Consider the following 22,761-nt stretch of genomic DNA (forward strand, 5'->3'; position numbering starts at 1 on the left):
AATGTGATATTCTTCTTTTGACTGAACACTGGTTATTACCAAATGAAATCGAGTGCTATGTCATTAGTGATATGTATCTTGCTGCATCATTTTGTCGAAAGGATACAATTGGCGGCGGTGTTGCAATTTATTGTAATCGCTCCATGAAATGCTCGAAAATCAAGCTAAGCAATAACATCGAAAAAGTGAATGAGTGCGCCGCAGTGATATGCAAATCCAACAAATCCCGTTTCGGGATTATTGTTGTTTACAGGTCTCCCACCTCCTGTTTTCATTCCTTTTTAAAGGAATTCAGTGACACGATACAATCTGTGTTTAGTGCTAATGTTGACAACCTAATCATCTTTGGTGATCTTAATACTGATATATTATCTAACTCGACTCAGTACTTAGAACTGGATTGTCTTTTCCATTCATTTGGGTTAGCTGTAATGAACAATAATCCCACCAGAGTAACCTCACACTCTTCTACTCTGATTGACCTAGTAGTTTCTAACTTTCCAGAGCAATCTTTTTCCTGTGATACTACATCTTGCTATCTTTCGGATCACTGTATGCTAGGGGTTGTGTTGAAGATTACTGATGCTATACTCATTGATCCTATGTATGTAACTAAACGATTTTACCACAGGGAAAGCTGTGAGGAATTTATTTATAATGTGGCTAATACAACATGGAGTGAACAAGGCCATGGCAATCCACTCGATGTTGATGCTAGGTTTAACTCCTTCCTGAATGATTTTCTGTTGCTTTTTAATCATTCATTTCCTTTAAGAACCAGGAAGTTTAACTATAAAAGCAAAAATATTAAATTCCCTCCTGAGCTCCTAAATATGAATGCCAGGGTTAAAGAACTGCATAGACTGTCAAAGTTTTCTGATCCATCCCTCCTCAATCAATACAAAGCTCTTCTACATAAATACAAATGCAGTATTAGGGAATTTAAGAAAAATCGTCATAGCCATGTCATTGCTTCTTCAAATAACCCCTCCAAAGCTGCATGGAGGGTTATTAACCAACAAACTAAAAATAACTTTGAACAGAGACCAACTTTTATCAAATTTAATGACCTACCTGTTTTGAACCCTATTGCAATTGCAAATTGTTTTAATAGCCAATTCTGTCAAACCGCTAATAACACAGATCTACCTTCTCTTAGTTGGGATAAAACACCCTCGTCAATTTTTCTCTCCCCAACTACCCCTAATGAGGTTGCCAACATCATCCACTCTCTTTCTAATTCCTGGTCAGTAGGATATGATGGAGTCCCTATACCTATCATTAAATTAGTTGCTAGGATTATTTCTGCTCCCCTGTCCGACATTTTTAATTTGTCTATCTGCAATGGTCATTTTCCTACCTACCTGAAAACTGCTGTCATCATTCCAATCCATAAAAAGGGATCCACCACTGAAGCCAATAACTATCGACCTATTGCACTACTCTCAGCTTTCTCAAAAATTTTTGAGAAACTCTTCTACAATCGCATAATGAATTATTTATCCCATTTTAACTTGCTGAATTCTTCCCAACATGGCTTCATCAAGGGAAGATCTACAATATCTGCAGCTTTCCAACTCATTAATGATATCACTTGGGGTCTTTCCAATCAGAAAGAAATACTTGGGATTTTCTTCGACCTATCGAAAGCTTTTGATACCCTAAATCATAATATCCTGTTCTCTAAACTCAATCACATTGGAATAAATGGCAATGCTCTAGCCTGGATACAATCTTACTTATCCAATAGAATGCAAATGGTTCAATTAAATACAACTTTTGCTGCTGGTGCTAACACACTTCGATCCAACCCTCTCAAATCGAACTGTGGGGTCCCTCAAGGATCAATCCTGGGCCCTCTTTTATTTGTCATCTTCATCAATGATCTCAAATATCACCTACCTATGTGTAAGGTGACCCTATATGCTGATGACACTTCTACACTGAACCTGAGCGATACGCTGTTAGGAGTAACGAATGCTGCTCAAATTACTGTTTCAACTATAGGTCAATGGTGCCATAATAACAGCTTACAATTAAATGACCTCAAAACATCTTTTCTCCACTTCCATAACAAAATTTCTCCCCCGACTTCAAGCCCTTTACTCCGAACTATCAGTAATAATTCAATCAAGCAATCTAACTGTACTAAATTCTTGGGTTTAACTCTAAATGAAAATCTTGACTGGCAATTCCACGTTGATAATCTGAACAAAAAAATTTCATCTGGTATCTTCATGATTCGTAAACTTGCCCCCACCACCTCTGTGGAGATCTTAAAGCTAGTTTACTTTGCTAAAATCCACTCCTACCTGTCTTATGGTGTGATATTTTGGGGCAACACCAGTGCTGCCACAAGGGCCTTCTCCATGCAAAAGAGATCTTTGAAGGCAATTGCTGCTGTTTCCATCAGATCTCCAGGAAAGCCACTGTTTCTTAAATTCAAGATAATGACACTACCATGTCTGTTTATTTTTTATTGTGCACTATTTGTCAAAATGTATCCTGATTTGTTCTGTCCGAGCTCTACCATTCATGATTATTTCACTCGGCGCAGAAATGATGTTCACCTGAGAAGGCAACCCTGTGCCTTATCTAGAAAGGGAACTCATCACTCAGCTTCCCTTATTTTTAATAAATTACCACCGCATGTAAAAACTCAGTCCAACATTGCAACCTTCAAGCGCGAATTGAGAAGGCTGCTTTTATCCAAAGCCTATTACAATCTAGACGAATATATGTGTGATAATGTATAATTGATCTGTGTCGTTTTTTGTGTGTTTGGTATCTCTTTGTATCTGTAATATTCTCTTGACCATGTTCTATGTTCTATTCCTTGGACCAACAGAACAATAAAAATTATTATTATTATTATTATTATTAAAAAAGGTTAGTGTCTCCACTATGCTTCAAAATGAGCAAATTGTTGAACTGTGCAGCATTGGAAAAGTAACTGCATCTGATTGCAACACCAGTGGTGCAACTGAACAAAATTGAGATCATGAGTATACTTCAAAAACAGCTGTTACCTCTCAGAAGTGGTGTACCTGGGGAAGTCCTATCCAATGTCTGCAAACATCACAGAATATACTATTTGAAAAAGTATTAAACCTACCAAATATATTGTCTTGATCCTTTTAAGAGCCACAAGAAGAAAATATCAAAATCACAGAGAAATGCAAGTCTTGAATTTGCAGGAAAGGCCTGTAAAATCCCAACTCTTCGGAAATTAGTGCCAGGAATGAAAATATGCCAGCCATGTAGGGAGGAGGTAAAGAAACACTCCAGGTTTGGAAATGAGCTTTCTGATGTTGAAGCAGTAGATAAAGACAGCAATGATAGTATTTTGAATTTTCAAACAACAGTATCCCAAGAAAAATCAACTGAGCTACTTAACAGAACGCTGCAAGATATAGAGGAGTCACCTTTAAAATTTCATGGCATATCATCTCACAGAAGGTCAACCTACGCTAAAAGGAAAGTAGAGTCAGCATGCAGTAATTTTAAAAGGAAAGTTAAAAGAGTTCTTGATAAAGAATTATCTCCAGAAAAGGATGACCCAAAACTCCCAAAAGGACTACTTCAGAAAGTTCATGATATGGATGTGCTCATAGACTTAATCAAACAAAAAGTTCACACATCAAGCACTCATCAAGGAAAGGTACATCTGTTATCATTGGTACCAACTTCATGGAGCAGGAAGAAAGTAATGGAAGAGTTTCATGTGAGTGAGTACACTGCCTGCCAAGCAAGAGAACTTTTCAGAGAAAATTTTGTTGAATTCCCTCTCTCCAAAATACAATGCACGGAGCGTTCCGAAGAAAAACTCTGTTGAGGGCACACAGAAATGCTTGGTCTGCGAAAGGACGTGATTTCCAGTGGCCCGAGTCTTGAAATTTTCGTTACTCACCGAACACAAATCGACTTTTTCGTTATCATCGGTAACTTCGTTAGCCTCATAGCGAATTTCGGCATCAACGAATCGCGGAGCAAGTCCTTAATTTTTTCGTTAACAATACAGCGAGTAATCTTCGTTTCGTTATTCCCGCTGGTGCTGCAGCGATGTCTGTGGCTTTGTACCAAACTAACACAAATGACTGCTCTAACGCAATCGTACCCCAACCCACCGTTACTGATGGTTACTATGGATTCTTACAGTGTTTATTTTTCCTTTGGAGCGACTAGTGCAGCTTAGGAGCAGATTTTTGTAATCATACATAGTAATAAAAATATAATGGAGAGTGTAGGTAAGAAAAGAATGACCAAAGTCTCCGAGAAGCAGCAGGAGCTAATGCTTGAACTTTATACGAGGCATAAAACTATTTTAACCGGAAAGCTTGGCCCTAATGTAACAAGCAAATCTAAACAGAAATGCTGGGAAACTATCGCACAGCAATTAAATGCAGCAGGCCAGGGTCCAGCGAAGGACGTGGAGAAGTGGAAGAAGGTAATGTTTTGCTGATTATGACTGAACTAAATCTTGGAAAATGTAAACATTATTGAAAAACTTCAGTCCAGAGGTAAGTAATGCCGTTGAAGTGAAATAACTTGAACTGTAATCATTTAGATGAAATTAATTGGATGTCTTTGGGAAAAGGTGTTTATTTATTCGGTTCCTCTCTTCGTAATTCATGCTCCTTGTTCTAACGTTCTCATCAAGTCTGTTAACTGCTTTTGAATTCGGAATAGTTTTGCACGTTATAATTCATGTATCAATGGTTAGCTAAAAGTGCTTGCAACATTGATTTTGAGACAGACATGGGCAGACTGGAGAAGCTCAGTTAAAGCAAAAGTGTTGCGTCTCCAGAAATATCATAAAGAGACAGGTGGGGGAGGCATGTCAAAGGAAAATTTAAGCCTATTGGAGGAAAGACTTTTAGAAACTGTTGGAAAAGTTTGTACCTACGGAGATCCAGGTTGTAAGGAATCGCTTGTGGAGGTATTTTTGATAAACTTCAGTGTATTTGAGCAAAGTATGTATGATTATTTTGATTCCTTAGTATTTGTTAACATTACGGAATTTCCATTTTAAAAGGAGGAGATTTCAGTTGATAATGAGGAGGTCCTGTCAGCCATAGGTTTGTAAAAAGCTGTCACCTATTCATAGTTTGTAGCATATTTGGATATAGGGCCTCATTAATATATTTTGTTACTGGTAGGGCAAGTGCTCATGGACTTTGGATGTAGTAGTAGCTTTGAAGATAATACCAATGCAGGTGTGTACTGGAAAATGACAATTTTCCAAACTCAAATACATACAATATGATTCTTGGTTTTCTTATAAACAAGCAGTGAGAAAAGGTGCAATGCACACTTAAGGAATGATAAAAGAGTTTTAAATAAATAACTTGTACTAAGAGATATGCTCTGGTGTGATCAATGCCAATTGATGGAAATTACAATGATTGTATTACACAGTAAGAGAACCCTCCTCACCCTTGGAAGAGATAGTGCCTCCACCCTCTCCATTTTTGTCAAGGCAGATATCTCCTCATTCTTCCCCAATTAATAGGAATTTTGTGAAAGAGAAGAGAAAACTCAAAGGTATAAAACTAAGAGTGTTTCATAGGTATAATTGAAGTACCTGGTGAACCATGGTGAATTGATAACTACCACATTAATGCTTATATTAATTACTTTAATTTCATTTGTTGAATCTTTCCTTCCTGATTAACAGGCAAGAACATTTCTCCTTATGAAAGAACGAAGGAAAGGCTTTCTCAGATAGAGGAAGAGAAATTGAAATTTAAAAAAGAGATTGAAGGAAAAATGTTAAACGTTCTTAATCAAATTTTAAAATCTTTAAATGACCTCCAACAAACTGAAAGTAGAAAAGCAGCTGCAGCTGAGAAGCAAGCTGATGCTTTTGAAAAGATTTCAGAATGCCTACAAAATTATTTAATAAAAAAGTAATTTGAACCTATGTTACATCTATGGCATCAGATTTGTTTGAAATATTTTAAATAATAACAATAAATATCAATATTTAATTGCCAAAGGATCAGAAAGCAATGAGTGCATTGATTCAGATGTATGGTTTTTAGAAAATAGTAAAAGCATCACCAGCAATATCATTATGTTTACGATGGGTAAAAATGGGAATGGTCAATTCTGCCATCAGCATTTTAGTAGAGGTGCTAAAGAAATGCACTACCATTAGTCATTGAAGTCATTGATTTAGATGCATGTAGAGGTAGAAGTACATACATGGTACACTTAGGGGCAATGTTTGGATGAATACAAAAAGACTTAAGAATTTACAAGTTCTCATAGTAATACTATTTTGAGAGGAGAAATACATACCTTCACTTTATCCATGAAAGCCTTATCAGTTGGGAAATCTTTATTTGTAAGGGAATTTTATAGTAAAGTTGCAGCCCCATACGTTGAGGCCCTATAGGTGATTTCCTAGTTCATACAAATGGTTGGTGCAGATCATTTTGTTTTCAGTTGGAGTACTGGTGAACATCTGAGTTGAAGTAATATTCGTTCATGTTGTTTTGTGTAAAGAATGTTTAAATTATGCTCACTCAAGAAAGGGTAAAATTTTTAACTTCTTGAATGGTAATGTCTGCATGGGCTGTTGTTATTGGCATGAGGTATAATTCAAACAACCTTCTTTTGAATACTGAACAATTTCAAGACAGAGGAAGTTCACCAAAAGATTATATGCACTATATGATGCATGGGAGTGGAACAAGCCTTAGTAAATGTTATAGAGAATGTCAGTTGACTCCGTTTAGTGGATGGATCTAATGAGGAAGCAGATGAAGCTAAATTTGTTGACCAAAAACAAATATGGGTATCCCATGAAACATTTGAGTCTATGTGCATCCTTAAATATTTGGCTGAATTATCTTGAGGAATATGCGTGCCATTCATTATTATAATTACACATTGCTGCAGGTAGACTATTGCCTGGTGGCAGCATTAGATGTACATGAATAACAAATGTGTACATCCAAAGTTTCTATCTTTCTAATACAAAGTTTAGAAACAGAATGGACACCCATGATAAAAATAATCCACTAATTCTAATCTCACACTACTAAGAATAACATTGTAACGTTGTGCCAATGAACCTATTTCAAACAATCCATTAAATACATAATTTCTAATATAATAGGTACCACTAAAAAATGAGCATTAACCCAATTTCACACTCTCCCTTTTAAACAACTATGTAATTAGTCAATAAGTGATGACACTTCTTCCTAAAAAATGTATGGGGATAGGGAAATGCCCCTCTTAGGCTTTTGTATATTTCTGAAATACATTGTGTGACTTCACAATGTTCAGTTTAAGGGAGTTCTTAAGCCATCAGCGATTCACTGACAGTTAAACCATCGGTGATGAGAGATTGAAGACTGAAGAAAAAACAATGAATTTAGTGTCATCTGCATGCAGAGTTGGATAAATACCAGCTATTTTAGGGATAGTATGTGGTATTATAATCAGGTAAGTCATTTAAACCTAAAGGTTGATTAAATCATACACTCATTTTTGGTGCCACTTGCTCCGAAGGAGAAATTGTTTATTCACAACTGGATGTTTTACTGCATCAACAGTACAGAATTCATCGATTTTCATACAGGAGATTAATTACAAAATAACAGATGAATTATAAAACGAGTGATGATGTAGATCGGCATGGTTGACTATTTTCTAAGGATAATAAATACCATTCAGTTTATCTAAATTAGGAAAACCGAGCTCTAATAATTTGGCGACGAATTCTTAGGGCTTCATTATGAGCATGATGCTCAATATCTTCCCTTGCATAACCTGCAGCTCTATTTGCTGGAGGAAGCTGTATATTATCATCTTCCAAGTTATACCTCTTGCACATGTTGTGTATAACAACACAAGTGTTAACGATTAATGAAGCTCTCTCAGGGGAATAATGTAGTCCTCTCTCAGATAGCAAGCATCAAAACCTACTCTTGAGGACACCGTTGCATCTTTCAATGCAGTTTCTTGCAGCAGCATGTGCCTCTGTATACCTGTTCTCTGGGGTTCCTGGTATTGCATTTAATACTGGTGTCATCAGCCAAGGCTGAAGAGGGTAACCACTATCCCCTGGGATGAAAACAAAGTATTTCATTTTGGTATTTAGCACTTCTTTATAAAACCGACAGAATGGGTGCTTACTCAATTTGATGATTAATACATTCTTGTCAACTTGAAAAGTAAACTGTAGCATACCTATAAGCCATCCATCTAGGGTTCCTACAGAATGAGCATTTTCCAATGCCCTGTATATGTTTGAGCTCCTCCAAATGAAGGAATCATGTGTTCCCCCAGGGTATCTTGCGTTAACATTTAAAATGTTTAAATCATAGTCACATATCTGATTTTAAAGGGAAACAAGCAAGAAATAGTAGGTTATTATCTACATAGGCTCTTTAACCAATATTCATGCTACATATGTATATTACCAGCTGAACATTTATGGAATGATAACCATGCCTATTAACGTAAAGGTGTTCAGGATATACTTCATCATTTACATGCGGAGCCTTGATCTTCACGTGCGTGCAATCAATTGCACCGAGAATACCGGGGAAATTCTTTTCCTCCAAAAATCTGAAATTTAGACTTAGTTAGATTTAGTTAGGAATATCATCAATAATTATGTCCAACGTTGAATACTCATTCAACCTGGAAGATATCTTAATGAAATAATTTGTTTACCGTGCTTTTATCCTTCTCTGCTTATCAATATTAATTGGGAATGCAACCCATTTGTGAAGTAAATGTTCATTCACCGTATCAGTTATCTCCTTAATTATTCGACTTACAGTCTTTTGGCTTACATTCAAAAATAAATTTAATCCAACTGGCCTTTGATAGCTGCCACAGGCAAAAAAATGCAATGCTGTAACAACCTGCATTCAAGAAAATAGGTTTTTTTTATCGTAGTTTCCATAGTAAGAGAAACGTAGTAATCGTTGACAAGAAAAGGTTAAATATACGGCTAACAATTTTGCAATAATAACAAGTTCACTTTCTTTAGTAGGACTGATTTTACTGATGGTAAGAAAATGAAATTAGTCCATGCCTACAGGTAAATACCTTTATTTCAATAGGAATGCATGATCTTCGTGAAGAATGCATGTAAAGCCTTAGCTCTTCCACTAAACCCTAAGTTGCCTCTTGATTAAGGCGAAATATTTGAACAAAATAATCTTCGGGAAGATCGTATGGATTTTGCCGGTCCCTTAGATATCTATCTTGCCTATACAAACGCCTTTCCTCTTCATAAGCTCCCCTCATCAAAATAACACGTCTCAAGGCCGCCATACTGGTGTAAACAAACAATATGATTTAACTTCGTTAGGCTATGAACGAATGCTCTTCGTTTTTCGTTGCGTAAACGAAGGAATACATTCGATGAAAAACTTTCGTTGGCAACGAAAGTGTTCAAAACTTGCGCGTTTGGGATAACGAACAAATGACAACGAATGAGTTCGTCATAACGACGGATTTTATTCGTTGAGGCGTAACGAAGGATTCAAGACTCAGGCCACAGGTGAGAATGCTGGGCGAACTACTTCAGAATGTGGCGGTGACGGTAAAAAATTTCAATGCCCTACCGCGTATCAGCTAATTAGCTGCCTCCTTCACCTAACACTGCCGCGCATGGATTGATGTTTGTTCAGTATTGCTAGAAATTGACGTCCCGGACTCCCGATGGAATAGCCAGATTTCGCAGCATAAATACGCAGGCAAGACATATGACTGTCGCTAAGCGCAATAAATTTTAAACTACGATCATCACGAAAGCATCGAAAAAAATACCAAGGCGGTAGCAAGAAAGTGCTACACCGGGAAATATGGGAATAAAATAATAGCAAAAATTGTGTATTTGATTTATTTCAAGCCGCGGAAAATTCTTGAAATATTTTAATTTTAGAAGCGGAAGTAGCATGCGGTTGAGTAATTCTGTCTCCATGGATGGGAGTGAAGTTAGTTGAAATATTTCCGTCAGCAAGTGATTATAGGCTGCGCTGGTCGCCTCTTTTATTAACTGAACATAGTGTGTAGGCACTTACAAGAAAATAAAGCCATCAGTAAAAGAAAGCTAGTGCTATCGAGCGATTTTGACCATGATTCAAGAGAAAACGATGTGTTCTGTCTTCATTTACCGTCACTTAATATTATTAGGATAGTTGGATGCCCTAACTAATGGTTAACGTGAACATTATTAAAGGTGTATAAGAAAAAAATAAGCGTGAAACATTTATCGCTGAAAATGTCATTCCATGCAGGTAATCGCGGCTGCATTAATGGTCTCTAGTTGTCTCGGTACGATTCGTGGAGGTAGTTAGGCCGTCTCGGGGCTGTCTTGTTGGTACGATATATGGAGGTTTTACGAGATAAAGAGGTTCACTATATAGAGGTTTGCCTATAAATTTACATGTAAATCTGACGGGACCAGAGGATTGGTACGAAGTATGGAGGTTTACGATGTAAAGAGGTTCACTACATAGAGGTTTTACTGTATATGAGAGCAGAGGGGTTGGAGAACAAGGTGATGTCTTTGCCAAATTCAACCCAGAAATATGAATGCGAAATATCAAACCAAGTCATCGCACAAATTCAATAAAGCTGAATAGGTTTTGCAGATTGCTACGTGGAACAAAAGCAGACTTTTTTCAGGCGTTTCATCATCAAATTCACAGAGTATTCTGGAAAGACAAAAAGGCCCACATGATTCCACGACATCACAGCTTCACAGGTAAACAGACATCCTCAGCGGAGGGAAAGATCTAAGAAACACTCACGAATTGGACGAGAGAAAATTTAGAATTCCTTCCACCTCCAATTTGAAGTTTTTTTCCACAAGAGGAGAATTTCAGTTCATGACTTTACCTGTGCGGTTTGACGGCACTGTGGCTCTTTGCGTGCTGGGTCAGGTCACTTGCCTTGACGTACCGTCGTCCGCAATTGCCACACGCAAAGGGGAGCTCCCCCGAGTGGTGCGTCCTTGCGTGGCACAACAGCTGATTGCTCTTGCCAAATCCCTTGCCGGAGTGCGAGCACACGCAATGTCTGCCACTATCCCCATCCGCCAAATCCCCGAGCCCTGTTCTCAGAAGACAATGAACGCACATCAAAGAAGAGTGAAGAAACAGGCCAAACTCCAATACAAGCATACCAACATAGTATGTATAAATGTAACATACACTAACTCAAAGTACATCTTTCAAAGTGTACAACCAAATCAGAACATGTACACGCACAAACAAAGCACATGCAAGTCAAAGAAATTTTACAACAATCCCGGTTGATGCCACGTTATTACTACGATGGATTAGAATTTTAACACACCGAAAATTACTCATATACTCTTAAATAATATTATATTTATGTATTTACAAGGACAAGGAAGAGGTTAGCTAGCCCCTTTTCATGCAATTAGCCTTCATGCTCCAATTGATTCCACAGGATGTTCAACCAATCGAAGTAGAAAAATTCATGCATAGTTCCCAGTTTTCCAAGAAAAACTGAAAAAATTCCAGGCTAATCTTACGTTATTACTGTGATGGCTAAGAATGTTAAGACACTCCAAATCATTTCAATACTTCTAAATAATATTATATTTATGTGCATAAAAGGACAAGGATAGATTACTTAGCACACAATGCATTTAAAATTTAAATATATTCAATTCGAGACGCTATTTTGATCTAATAAGCCGATTTTGTTGTCACATGGAATTCTATTCCTTGTGTTTTTGAATGTTACATAAAGTCAAAGGGTGATAGACATTTCGAATCTGTTGCCTTGTCCGTCATACCACATTTCGCTGCGGCAGTAGAAATTATACTTAGATGGTGCACTTAAAATTGAAACAAACATTTTCAGCCAGAAAAATTGAACAGGAAAAATTATATGTGAAATGAATTTGAAAAAAAATTTAATATTCCCGGTTAGAGCAAAAATTCATGAATACCGTATAAGCACGTGTAAGAGGCGCACCTTTTTTCCCCAGCAATTGCAGACGAAAATGGGGGTGCGCCTCTTACACAAACTTTGTATCTTCCCCTCCTCCCTTTCCCCGGTTGCTAGCCAAAGAGGAACTCAGTGGCCTTGGTTTCCAGCGTGAGTCAGTCATCTAAAAACCAAGGTCAAAAACAAGCGGGAGGCAGGGGAGTTTCTTCCTTAGTGACGTATTTTTACAATGCTCCTGTTTGCATTTTTTACTCGAAAGCGTCACATCGGTAGGTACCCCAGATGTGAACATGGAAAAGATCCCGTGGGGTTTTCCGCTCCGGAGGGCGCACTAAATTTACTGCTACGGGTGGGCATACCGCAGCATTTAGGGCCGTATTCTTAGTCGACCCTACAAATCCGTCCCTACATAACAAAAGGCCCCTACATGCGTTTCTCAGTCGACCCTACATAAGTGGTGGGGAGTAATTCTATCGTAAAATTCTCTGAGATGATGTAGATGATGGCGCAGTGGCAATTTTCCATTCTGGTGGCAAAATGGGAACTATCTATGAAACTGAAAAGACGTCTGATAATTTTCGGGCGTATTGTTAGGGCAACGGCTCAAGGTAAATAAACAATCGGTGTCGTGTCGGTACCTTAATTATCGCTACAAATACTCTCATATCGAGCCAAAAGTAGAACCTAATTGTCTTTAAATTACTTCAAAAGTGGTCTACGTACAAGATAGTAATAAGTATGGAGCAAATATGAGCATTGAAGTGGGAACTTACGTTGCATCATCAAGGTTCGTCATTCACTTTCACCTTACGTAGTTAAGTTTATTATGTGTCAAATAATGGCACGAAAATACATTTTCTATGGTTATACGTAAACGAAGTATTAGTTTCCCAAAAGTATACCAAGTGCCGAAAGTGAAAAATATTATATATTCGTAGAAACAAGATGATTTATACCGCTATATTGTTCTTTTTAGTTCAGTCAATTTTATAATTTATTTTACTTGGTGGTTATAAAGTGGTAGTATTATTACATTTCCGCTGTGTTACTGTACATTTTAAAATGGCTTGTGTGAGGTCGTCCCCCTTAATATCCATTACAACGTAGATTCTTTAATCGAAGTGATCAGCAGACGATATTTGGCCGCCACGTTTTCGTAGGGTGTAGGGTTGGTTCGGGTACCCTACATCAAGTAGGGCCATTTAGTTCCAAAAACGGCCATATTTAGGGCTTGATGTGGCGTATGTAGGGCGAGATCGGTTTATGTAGGGGCTGATGACGTATCCAGGGTCGGTTGGCCCTACAGGGTCGACTAAGAATACGGCCCTTATACTGCAAATAGTACTCGCTTGTCAAACGTGGAGAAAAGTGCAGTTTTGAAGGACAATACTTGGACAATAGTCAACATCTGTCTTGCCGAGTAATTACCATTACGCTAGGGGCCTGCTTTCTCAAAAATCATCTTCATACAATATTATAAGGGTTATTGCGATTGAAAATTATATTGGAGTCAAAACCTGCTGTTTAAAAAATTCAAACGAGTGTGTACATTGTTTGACTGAATGGCGGATAGAAGAAATCTGAAATGTTTACAAGTGAAGAGCGTTGAAGGAGAGGTAGAGGGGAAGGAGCTCGCTCCCTCCGTCTTTCCTCCGCAACGAGGCTGAGGGCAAAGGAGAAAGGGAAGAACACGTCCGATCTTGCACGTGACGTCATTGTCTTCAAAGCGAAGGGGCAGCAATGTGATAAATGCAGTTTGAGTTGCCAGAAGTTTCCAGTCCGTCTTGTCTTGTTTGAATGCGCTCATGCTACGCTTGTTCCTTCCGAAATTTAGCTGTTTGGACTATTTTGAATATTAGTAGCCTTGTGGTAACTATAAATCTTTGTGTCAATCAATTAGAGCTTAAAAAACTTAAATTCTGTCAGATATGCGTCGCGTTAGATCTTTCTTTTTTTGAACTTTGTGTGTGCCTTACAATTATTGAAAGCTATTGAGATATCTTCGGGCTCACGAGGTGACTCACCTAGCATTTGGCCTCCAGAAACTGAGAGATCGATGAAGGTCAGTTGGTGAGATGGGGAAGGGTTGAAGCAAGTTTCCATTGTTCCCACGTAACTTGATATTTTCCTTTGAGGCAAGTGATTTATGGTCCATGGGGTCTCGGAAAGGAAAAAAACATGATAGGCAGGGGCTGGTGGAGGGCCAGGGGTATTTTGTTAAATCTATGCCGTGGTTATTTTTTAACGGCGCTGAGATTCCCCCGATTGTTGTCCAATCTCTAGGGAAGATTCACACCATGTGCCTGTCGTGTTTTGATTTACAAATTTCCACGGCTGAAATTCTATTGCAATACTCCTACATGAGCTCTAAAGAAATTGCACCTGAGTAGGACAAATATCGTGGTGCAACGGCGTATATGAAGAGAGGATCGGAACTCTTTCTACTTCCTCTCAAGGGTCGTTGCATTCACGAAAGCAATGATTGAAAATTTAGGATTCAGATTCAATTTCTTTGACGAATTTGGATCCGAAGTACATTAAGGTGAAGGGCATTATTCGTGGATATTTGCATCTGAGTTATCTGATCCGACCATTCCTAGTAAGCATCAGAAGGTTAAGGCTACAAGTGAACACCTACTAATCTCCGAGCGCCATACATACCATGTAAATTTATCTGAAAAACGCCGCGTGTATTATTACTATTGAAAGTGGAAAATTTGATAACTGTCGAAAGTCCAGGCTTAAGTCTGCTACACCGCACGATAGGATAAAAAAAATGCCAAAAAGTTTTTTTTTTCTTTAGCTCCGATGCTCAAAATAGGAGTGCACCTCTTACACACCCTTATACAGTAATTCACGCATAATTCCAGGGACTTATAATTCAAGCATGATTCCTGATTTTCCTGTGGACACCCTGTTATCCCACGTCGTGGTGAAGGATATGCTAAAAATTCATGGACTAATATGGTGATTCTTATATACCACATCATGAGATAATATTTCAGTGTTACCTACTTAAGAATCATTACATCTCTAGGGAATGTTGTAGGATTTGATGGATAATGAAACAAGGCAATAAAGAGCTTCAATTATGGCATAGCACATTATGTTGAACACGTAATTATTGTAGAGAAAAATAAATACCACTAGAGGCTATCATAACTTGAGCTGGTCGTGAACATACATGCATGAAATTTGACCATAACATCAAATAAGTTTCCCATTTGCTACATTTAATCATGATTGTAACATGTTTAAATACCATTTCTAATCTAGGAGTGTAGCTTACATTGATAGAATAGAATTTTAAGAACAAATTCTATTCTATCAATCTGTGTGATTTTTATGGACTTCCGGATCTAAAAGAGCTTCCTACTGATTCAAGTATTGAGCTTTTCAATTTTATTTAGTCTATTTACTCAGAAGCAAAACAACAACAATGAACATGTTATTTAAAGGAACAGTTGAAGCAATTTCATCTCCAAAGTGTACAACCAAATCAGAGCATAACTACACACACAACCAAAGCGCCTGTAAGTCGAAGAAATTTCACAACATTATCAGTTCTGATTGCGGCTAGTAAACGCTGGCCCACTCTCAAAATCACTGGCCCCTGATCCTGGATCTGACTAGGCTACTCGCTGGCAATATCAAAATTGCATCGTCTAGTTAGAAGCAGCTGCCGAACAGTGATTTCGTCTAATAGTGCACTTGGTTGTGCCTCCAAAGTGGACTGGAGCTCGTCTTCACCCACAGGTGACAAAAGCGACGAATTAGTGTGTGTGGTGTGTTTATCCTTTGATTATATGTCACGCAAAACATACGGGAGAATACTCAGCCTACACTGCAGGATGTGTGCGATATTTAACACTCATTAAAATCGAAGCGCAGAGACATTGTTTTTTTTGTTATTTTTGTGAAAGCAGGACTTTCACGCTTTGAAGAATAATACAGTGAAACCTCTTTACATCGTAATGGAGGGGACCAAAATTTGGGCAATTTGATGAATGGAGGTTATCTATAGAGAAATTTTAGTGATAGGCACAATTTTTTCATATTCTTTGGAAATGAAAGGCATTACTATCTTTTAAACCATTACATTTATGTGTTTAAATAAACATGCACGCATTAGTGAACATGCACTTATTATTTCATAATTACAGAAAGCGAGCGCTATCGCATGATTTGTACCATGACCAGAGAGAAAATGATGTGATCCCTTTAATTCAACAGTCACTTAAAATGATTTGGATCGTTGGATACCTTTTTTATTATTTGCTGTCATGTATGCTCTCATATTGAACAAATTGGCCATAACTAATGGTTAATGTGAAAATTACAACATATTAAGGGTGTACGTATAAAAAAAGGTGAAACATTTATTGCTGAAAATTTCATTCCATACACGTAATCACGGCTGCATTAATGGTCTCTAGTTTTCTCGGTACGATTTGCGGAGGTAGTTAGGCCATCTCGGGGGTGTCTCCTTGGTATGAGAAGTGGAGGTGTTATGAGAAAAAGAGTTTCACTACAAAGAGGTTTGCCTATAATTTACATGTAAATCAGACGGGACTGTGGGGGTGGTATGAAGTATGGAGGTTTATGATGGAAAGAGGTTCACTACATAGAGGTTTTACTGTATTAATATTAAGTTAATTACATGGGCATAAACCATAAATCAAAATAATTACAACATCAGAATATGGTGATAATGAAAACAAATGATTCATTTTCCATTGTTGTACATATAGTGCCATAGTATATTCACACATTTACTACAAACTAATGTGGTATCTGATAAAATTAAAATAGTATATTTTTAACGTGAATAGATAATCAAGTTAAAGTTATTAACGTACGCAAAATCTGACTTCATAATTCTCAATATTCTTGTTGCTACAGGGCTTCAAAGTTCGCCAAAATTACTTAATTCTTTAGCGCTATAAGAATACTCTGTGACTTTAATTTTAAGATTTCTTGGTGCGGAGTTGAGAATCCAAAAAATTGAAATGGAACATAAATTAAATCAAGGTTCTCGTTTGCTAGTAATCTAGAGCTTGGATAATAAATTGTACTGAGAAAAAGATACTAAGTGATACATAGGTTTTTCTAAAACTGGGACGAATAGTCTACAGGCACCACGTAAACGTTTTGTTTATTGGACTCTGACGTCACGCTTATTAGTTCCAACAACGCTTAGGCAACCCAACATATTCACAATCTCCAGTCTGACATTAAAACGGCAATATTTTCACCAAATTTGCATTTAAGACCCAGCATAGACCAATTTTCTATCCACTTCCTCAGTGTGTCATCAGTGGATACCGTGCCGTGACGTCATGCACAAGCACTCATGATGAAATTGTGTTTTCAGGCAGCTGATGAAGAGTTATTTCGAAAGACTCTTACCTCAGTTAAAAAACGTCATTCATCCACAAAATTTCCATTGAATACATAGAGTTATTTCTCTAGTACTTTAACAAAATCATGCATGTTCCCGATTGCAAGATTCTACCGGTCATTGGACCCCCTGTTCCCTGACAAATGCACTCACCGCTAACTCCTACGCTCCCGTCGTCTGCAAGACCACACTCCACTGAGAGGTAACCTGCAGGGGCATCGCCAAGGAACTCCCGTCTTCACTCCACTGCCGCTGTTTGGTTGAAGCAACGACTTCTCAACCTGCAGCCATGACAACCTAGAAAACAATGAGGAAATTCTTATTTTAGAGAAACTAGGCCAAAAACATCGCCACCAGCCAAAAATGCTTATTTTCTGATTGTATGTCTTTAAGAGATATCGTAAATATAGTACAGTGAGTCCTCGTTTAACGCCATCCAGTTTAACGTTGTCCAAAAATTGAAACCCTTCATCATTTAACGACGTTGTTGCTTCGCGATAACGTTGTTCAAATTATGCACGGGGAAAAAAAATTGAATGGCAAATAGGACAAAAGCGCATCTGATGCATAGTAAATATTACTATATTAATGAAATTGATAATTTTCGTTTGACAGAAAAGGTTGGCGTGGGTAGCACATGTTGAATATGCATCTGGGCGAATAATTTTTGCCTCATTTACCCATTATCCGAACATTTTTCTGATTCCAATCGAAAAAAATGTCCACGAAGATGAGTGGCTATCCTGGAGGTTCTTCAGACGTGAAGAAAAAACGGTGACATTAGAACAAAAACTTGATATTATTAAAAGAATTGAAGAATTTAGCCTGAGGGAGGTTTATGTGAAACTAATACCGGGGGGGTTATAGAATTCCCACCAGGATAAGCGGTAGGTGCGATATTAATAAATTGCGGATTTATGTTCATTTTGTGGTGCTCAGGGGGGGGTCAGGAAGGCTGCCAATTTATATAATTTATTTGGACGGCATCTACATCCAAAACTAGTGAAAAGGCCTGGTTACACGGTACATTAGAATGTACAAGAAAATGTGAGAATGTCTGCATCCCAGGATGAACGCGAAAATGCACCGTGTAACCACTCAAAATGTAAGATGTATGAATTTCTGAATGCCTGTTCTAATTTCGTTCAGACAATCGTACAATTTGGACTCATAACAGAGTCACCTGCAGCTCGATTCTGTAAATGTCATACGGCCGTCACAAGCGGATTTCGTCAATGTATTCACGGCTTTGACGCTGGAGTGATTCTGAAACTTTTTAGTGACATCACTCTCACAGCCGCGTCCGTGAAAGTATTCACGCCCAAGAGGGCCCGTGGTAGCTTCGTCGCGGCAATACACTCTAATTTTTCATTATGAATTTACGCTGTGATTGATAATTAATAGCACATTATTCATTAATTACGATGGTGGCTATTTCATATTGTCACTTGCCATAAGTAATATGTGTTGAAAACAAATAAAAGAAATGCGTAAAGTTAAATTTACATTCGCGTCCTATTTAAATTGATTGGCCTTCATTGCGATTGAAGTTGGTGGGAAGTTAAACCTTGCGCTGAGGGTTTGACAATTATCTTATATTTGTGCATCTTCTAGAATGTACAAGTAAAATACTCACAACTTAATGTTCATAATAATTTGGAGTAGAACCAACGGTAAAAGTATTGTGCAGTATTGAATGTTAACAGATTTAATTAATATTTGTTTCGTAAGTTCAAGCCTTCAATTTGTTTTTATTAGTGAGAATGGAGGCTCTTTACATACCTCCGCTACTGTTGCATGAGCACCAATGTCGACAGAGGCAATAGATGCATATACTTCGGTGGCATATACGCGATATCAATCCCTTCAAGACGCAAGATTGGCGATGGATCACTGAGTTCACACCACGATTAGTTCGTAGACGTTTAGATGGCTTGCCGGGGCATACTTTAGTACGTTAAGATAAACATTGATCATCTATTCCATCTCTTGCATGCATTATTGCTGCTGTTCAGTAACACGACCAACATGATTCGTTTTTCTGTTGACATAATAGGAATACTAAAACATGTAAACATCTCGCCCTCTAGCAGAAACTGTTAATAATCTACTCGTATTCACGCCGGAAAAATTTTCATCAGCATAAATCGTGAATAGTGGCATGTGCTTGCACAATCAGACACATATGTATACGCACCACAGCGCATTTAAAATTATGTACTGAAATGATGAGAACAGCTCAAACGCATACGAGAATGAACCATTATTAAATAATAAAATAACACTTGCTCTCATTCCGCGTAAGCATTAGCTCCATATTATGAGGAAATTAGAGCTAATTGTGCAATTACGAGCCCGCTACGTGATAACTGACTTTGATATGCAGCACTTGACAACATATAAAAGAGGTAATATACAGTTAATAGCTATAAACTAATTAAGCAACCGTAACTTATCATTAATAGGTACTTTTAAAAGAAAAGACCTCACTCAAAATTGAGTAAAGAAGTATTATTTACTTTGGGAGTGAATATTCCACGGCATTGTATATGTTTCTCTATGGTTATTGAAGTTGCAGTTGGCCGCCGAATTAACTTTGTGTCGGAGATTCTGATTCGTTCCTCGCATCCGCACAGCTACCAACATAAGAAACTAAAGTGATAGTTTGCAATTCGTCAAACTTCTCACGACACAGGCTTGCAGGATCGCTTGAACGTCTTTCACGGAGAGAGGCGTGAGAACTCCAATGTGGTTCGAAGCACGCGAAGCACAGGTATCACATTTATAGAATCGAGCTGCTGGTGGCAGACTACAAAAATGACACATTCAGTTCATCTGGCTTGTATGGGCACTTCTTTGTTTATGTATGGCTCCGATAGTTATTTTGATTTTGACGTCTTGATTGTTTAGGATTTATCACTCTTTGGTTGCGAAAAGGTGGAACAAAAGAAAAGGGATGGGTAAAAGGAATGATCAGATGGAAAGGCGCTGAATGTTTGAACCGCGAGAATTGTCCAAGATTGAGATCCAAATGATCGTTAAAAGGTCATAAATAAGCATTTGATAGACAAGGAAATAAGTTTCAAGTACTATTTACGCTGTATTTACTCAAGTTCCTGTTTTTGAATCGAGACCGACTGCAAAACGAGTCGAACTTTTAGGTGTTGCGTAGACATGCAGCAAACGTTATGGGCAACGCAGTAATAAGTACTGAATTTACCTTGCCAAAAGTCTTACATTTCTCGTATATTCCTGTAGCATGCACCGATTCACAGGAGAAGGATGGAGAGAAATCATGACACACTCGCTTTCAAGTCTAAAATTCAACTGCCTTTATTATGTCCTGTTTATTATATCACAAGGCTTAAAGGCAAGAGAAAATTTTAAAATGTGCCTTTATTATGGAACACTACTATCCAACAAAATTTGAACGATATCAGCGAAAGACACTTCCAGGGTTCCCACTCTACCTGAATAATGAAATTCACGGCTTTTTCCAGGTTTTAACAGTTATTTTTCAGGTTTTCACGGTTTTTTTCAGGTTTTCACCATCACAATTTCGCTAAATTCACGGTCCGTTAATAAGCCAACAATAAGAAAATCACTGGCCGTATATCAACAGAAAATTAAAGTACGTGGCAAACGCTGTGAATGTTAACGCCGCAATGAAAAGTGATATCTGTTATGACGTGATCTATCGTTTGCAAAATTCAGGGCCGACTAAAGGACCAGCCCAACCGCGCTCTTGCCTCGACGCCGAATACCCTTCGGACCTTCTTCTGTCCGGACACCCGAGGTCCTTTTTAATTCCTCGCCGAGAGATTGTTTTTTACACACAGTATAACTGCACAGTAACCAAATTTCCCCCACCCCAATCATTCTTATTTAACGGAAAATATTTTATTTAAATTGTTTATAGAATATAATAAATTGATTCTTTCTTATTTAAAGAAAAATATTTTATGAAAATTGTTTATAGAACATAATAAATCGAAAAACAATTTCATACACCGTATTAGCTCAAATCTAAGACTACCCTCCTTTTTTGGAACTCCACTAGGGGAAAAAATTTTTTTCCTAATAACGTTACGATTATAAAATGAATGCGGAAAAAAGATCAATGCTTTATTTTTTGCTAGGTTGCCTATGTCCCAGGAAACGCAAGATTTTGGCGAGTAATTAAAGGTTTCAAAAAATATTTAAGATAATAACAGGAATAGTAGTACTTTATCAAGAAACCTACGTCATATTGTTGATTCGACCCATATCTCTTTCAAAATTCTGAAGGAAAACGCCAACTCACTAAAAAAATGTTTGCTCTCCACTCGGAATTTACACTGCTATCATGGATTTCAGTCTGATGTAAAAATTCTTATCCATCAAACACCATTTCCAGTACACGTATTCACGAGAGCAATGTGCATGTTGTGCCTAAAACAACCGCATTCGCCGGCACAGTGACTGGTTGTGAGATGGATGACGAAGGCCAAAAATAGTCTATTACTTGAATTGCTCCTGTCTAATGAATGTATTTTAAATATAATTGAGGTAGTGTGTAAAGCGTGAACTATGTTGCGTTAATCGTCAGGGGCACGCTCATCTGGATCTTCGCCTTCATATCTTTACTTGTTTTCTCCGGGTAGCTCACTCTACCCCCACCCCTACCGTCATGTGCTAGCGGACAACCCAAGGCGCTCTGCAATATTCACACGCATCTAGCCCGGATTCTTTTCTTCGTGTTCAATTATTTTCAGTCCATCTCTTAAAGTTCTCAATAGTTTCTTCGGAGTGGCCAAGGTCCGAAGACGAATAAAATTAAACTAGTGAAAATGAAACCTGACTTTATTAAACCCACATGGAAAACACTCGGTGGTTCGAAGTCCAGCCACCCTGGAAAGTAGGGAACCACTCGTACGAGGTTAAGTTCGGAACTGATGCTATCGCGTAGGGGGGTACGCAGAGCATACTGCAGAGGGAGAAGCGTGACCATATGACTGCGCCATCAAATTTTTTACCCTAAAGATACCCATTCTTTTCTAACTATCGTAGCGCCAGATGAGCAGATGAATTCGGATTGTTAGTAGGGAGAAACAAAAATCCTAAGAAGATATCCCTTCGTCAGTAGCTCTGACAAGTGAGACTTATAGTAAAGCTCGTATATTGATAACTGATAACAACCTGATATCATGTTTCCGGGACAAAATGCCGAATTAACTGCCGAGAAGCTAAGCTACGACGATATCACGTCTCGCCAAAAATCACCTTCGTATTTTTTCATCTATTTCCTTGCTTAAAATACATCGCGTTTGGTCTCGTTTTTCTTTTAATTACGTGCAAATGGCTAACATTTCAATCTAATAAAAGCATAATAGCAATTGCTGAATATCATTGTTAGATACCTT

The 22,761-nt window shown here is 37.9% G+C and overlaps 2 protein-coding genes across 15 annotated transcripts in view; one reads left to right on the forward strand and one right to left on the reverse strand.

Annotated features, from left to right (window-relative positions):
• Positions 1-22,761, reverse strand: part of LOC124163951 (Golgi reassembly-stacking protein 1-like) — a 96,390-nt gene that overhangs the window by 14,031 nt on the left and 59,598 nt on the right. For 8 of the 13 annotated variants that reach the window (XR_006865887.1, XR_006865888.1, XR_006865885.1 and 5 more), the window contains 3 exons: positions 17,513-17,656; positions 10,876-11,089; positions 7,501-8,586 (listed from right to left, as the gene is read on the reverse strand). Coding sequence is in view for 9 of the 13 variants with exons in the window: in XM_046541076.1 (XP_046397032.1) it covers positions 17,515-17,656 (142 nt within the window). In the remaining 4 variants the exon portion in view is untranslated. Of the gene's footprint in view, positions 1-7,500; positions 8,587-10,461; positions 10,692-10,875; positions 11,090-17,512; positions 17,657-22,761 lie in introns of those variants that run through there. The other 5 variants (XM_046541078.1, XM_046541077.1, XM_046541080.1 and 2 more) reach the window with 4 other exon arrangements.
• On the forward strand, positions 4,115-5,916 carry LOC124163950 (myb/SANT-like DNA-binding domain-containing protein 4). Of its 2 annotated transcripts, XR_006865884.1 has the most exons (5): positions 4,115-4,447; positions 4,757-4,939; positions 5,036-5,078; positions 5,160-5,544; positions 5,678-5,916. XR_006865884.1 is itself a non-coding variant. In XM_046541075.1 (4 exons), exons 1-4 carry the CDS (start codon positions 4,235-4,237, stop codon positions 5,264-5,266), a joined length of 546 nt encoding a protein of 181 aa, XP_046397031.1. In that variant the 5' UTR covers positions 4,115-4,234; the 3' UTR covers positions 5,267-5,916. The 2 variants fall into 2 exon arrangements, 1 of the variants encoding a protein (XP_046397031.1); XM_046541075.1 differs by having other exon boundaries at positions 5,160-5,916.

This window comes from Ischnura elegans, chromosome 8 (assembly GCF_921293095.1).
Source record: "Ischnura elegans chromosome 8, ioIscEleg1.1, whole genome shotgun sequence".
NCBI classification, from domain to species: Eukaryota; Metazoa; Arthropoda; class Insecta; order Odonata; family Coenagrionidae; genus Ischnura; species Ischnura elegans.

What these genes read in the sequence shown, in the direction of transcription:
- LOC124163950 (XM_046541075.1), top strand. Translation starts at nt 4,235, where the DNA reads ATGGAGAGTGTAGGTAAGAAAAGAATGACCAAAGTCTCCGAGAAGCAG. An exon ending in ACGTGGAGAAGTGGAAGAAG is followed by an intron (nt 4,448 to 4,756) that starts GTAATGTTTTGC and finishes ATTTTGAGACAG; the next exon opens with ACATGGGCAGACTGGAGAAG. An exon ending in GTAAGGAATCGCTTGTGGAG is followed by an intron (nt 4,940 to 5,035) that starts GTATTTTTGATA and finishes CCATTTTAAAAG; the next exon opens with GAGGAGATTTCAGTTGATAA.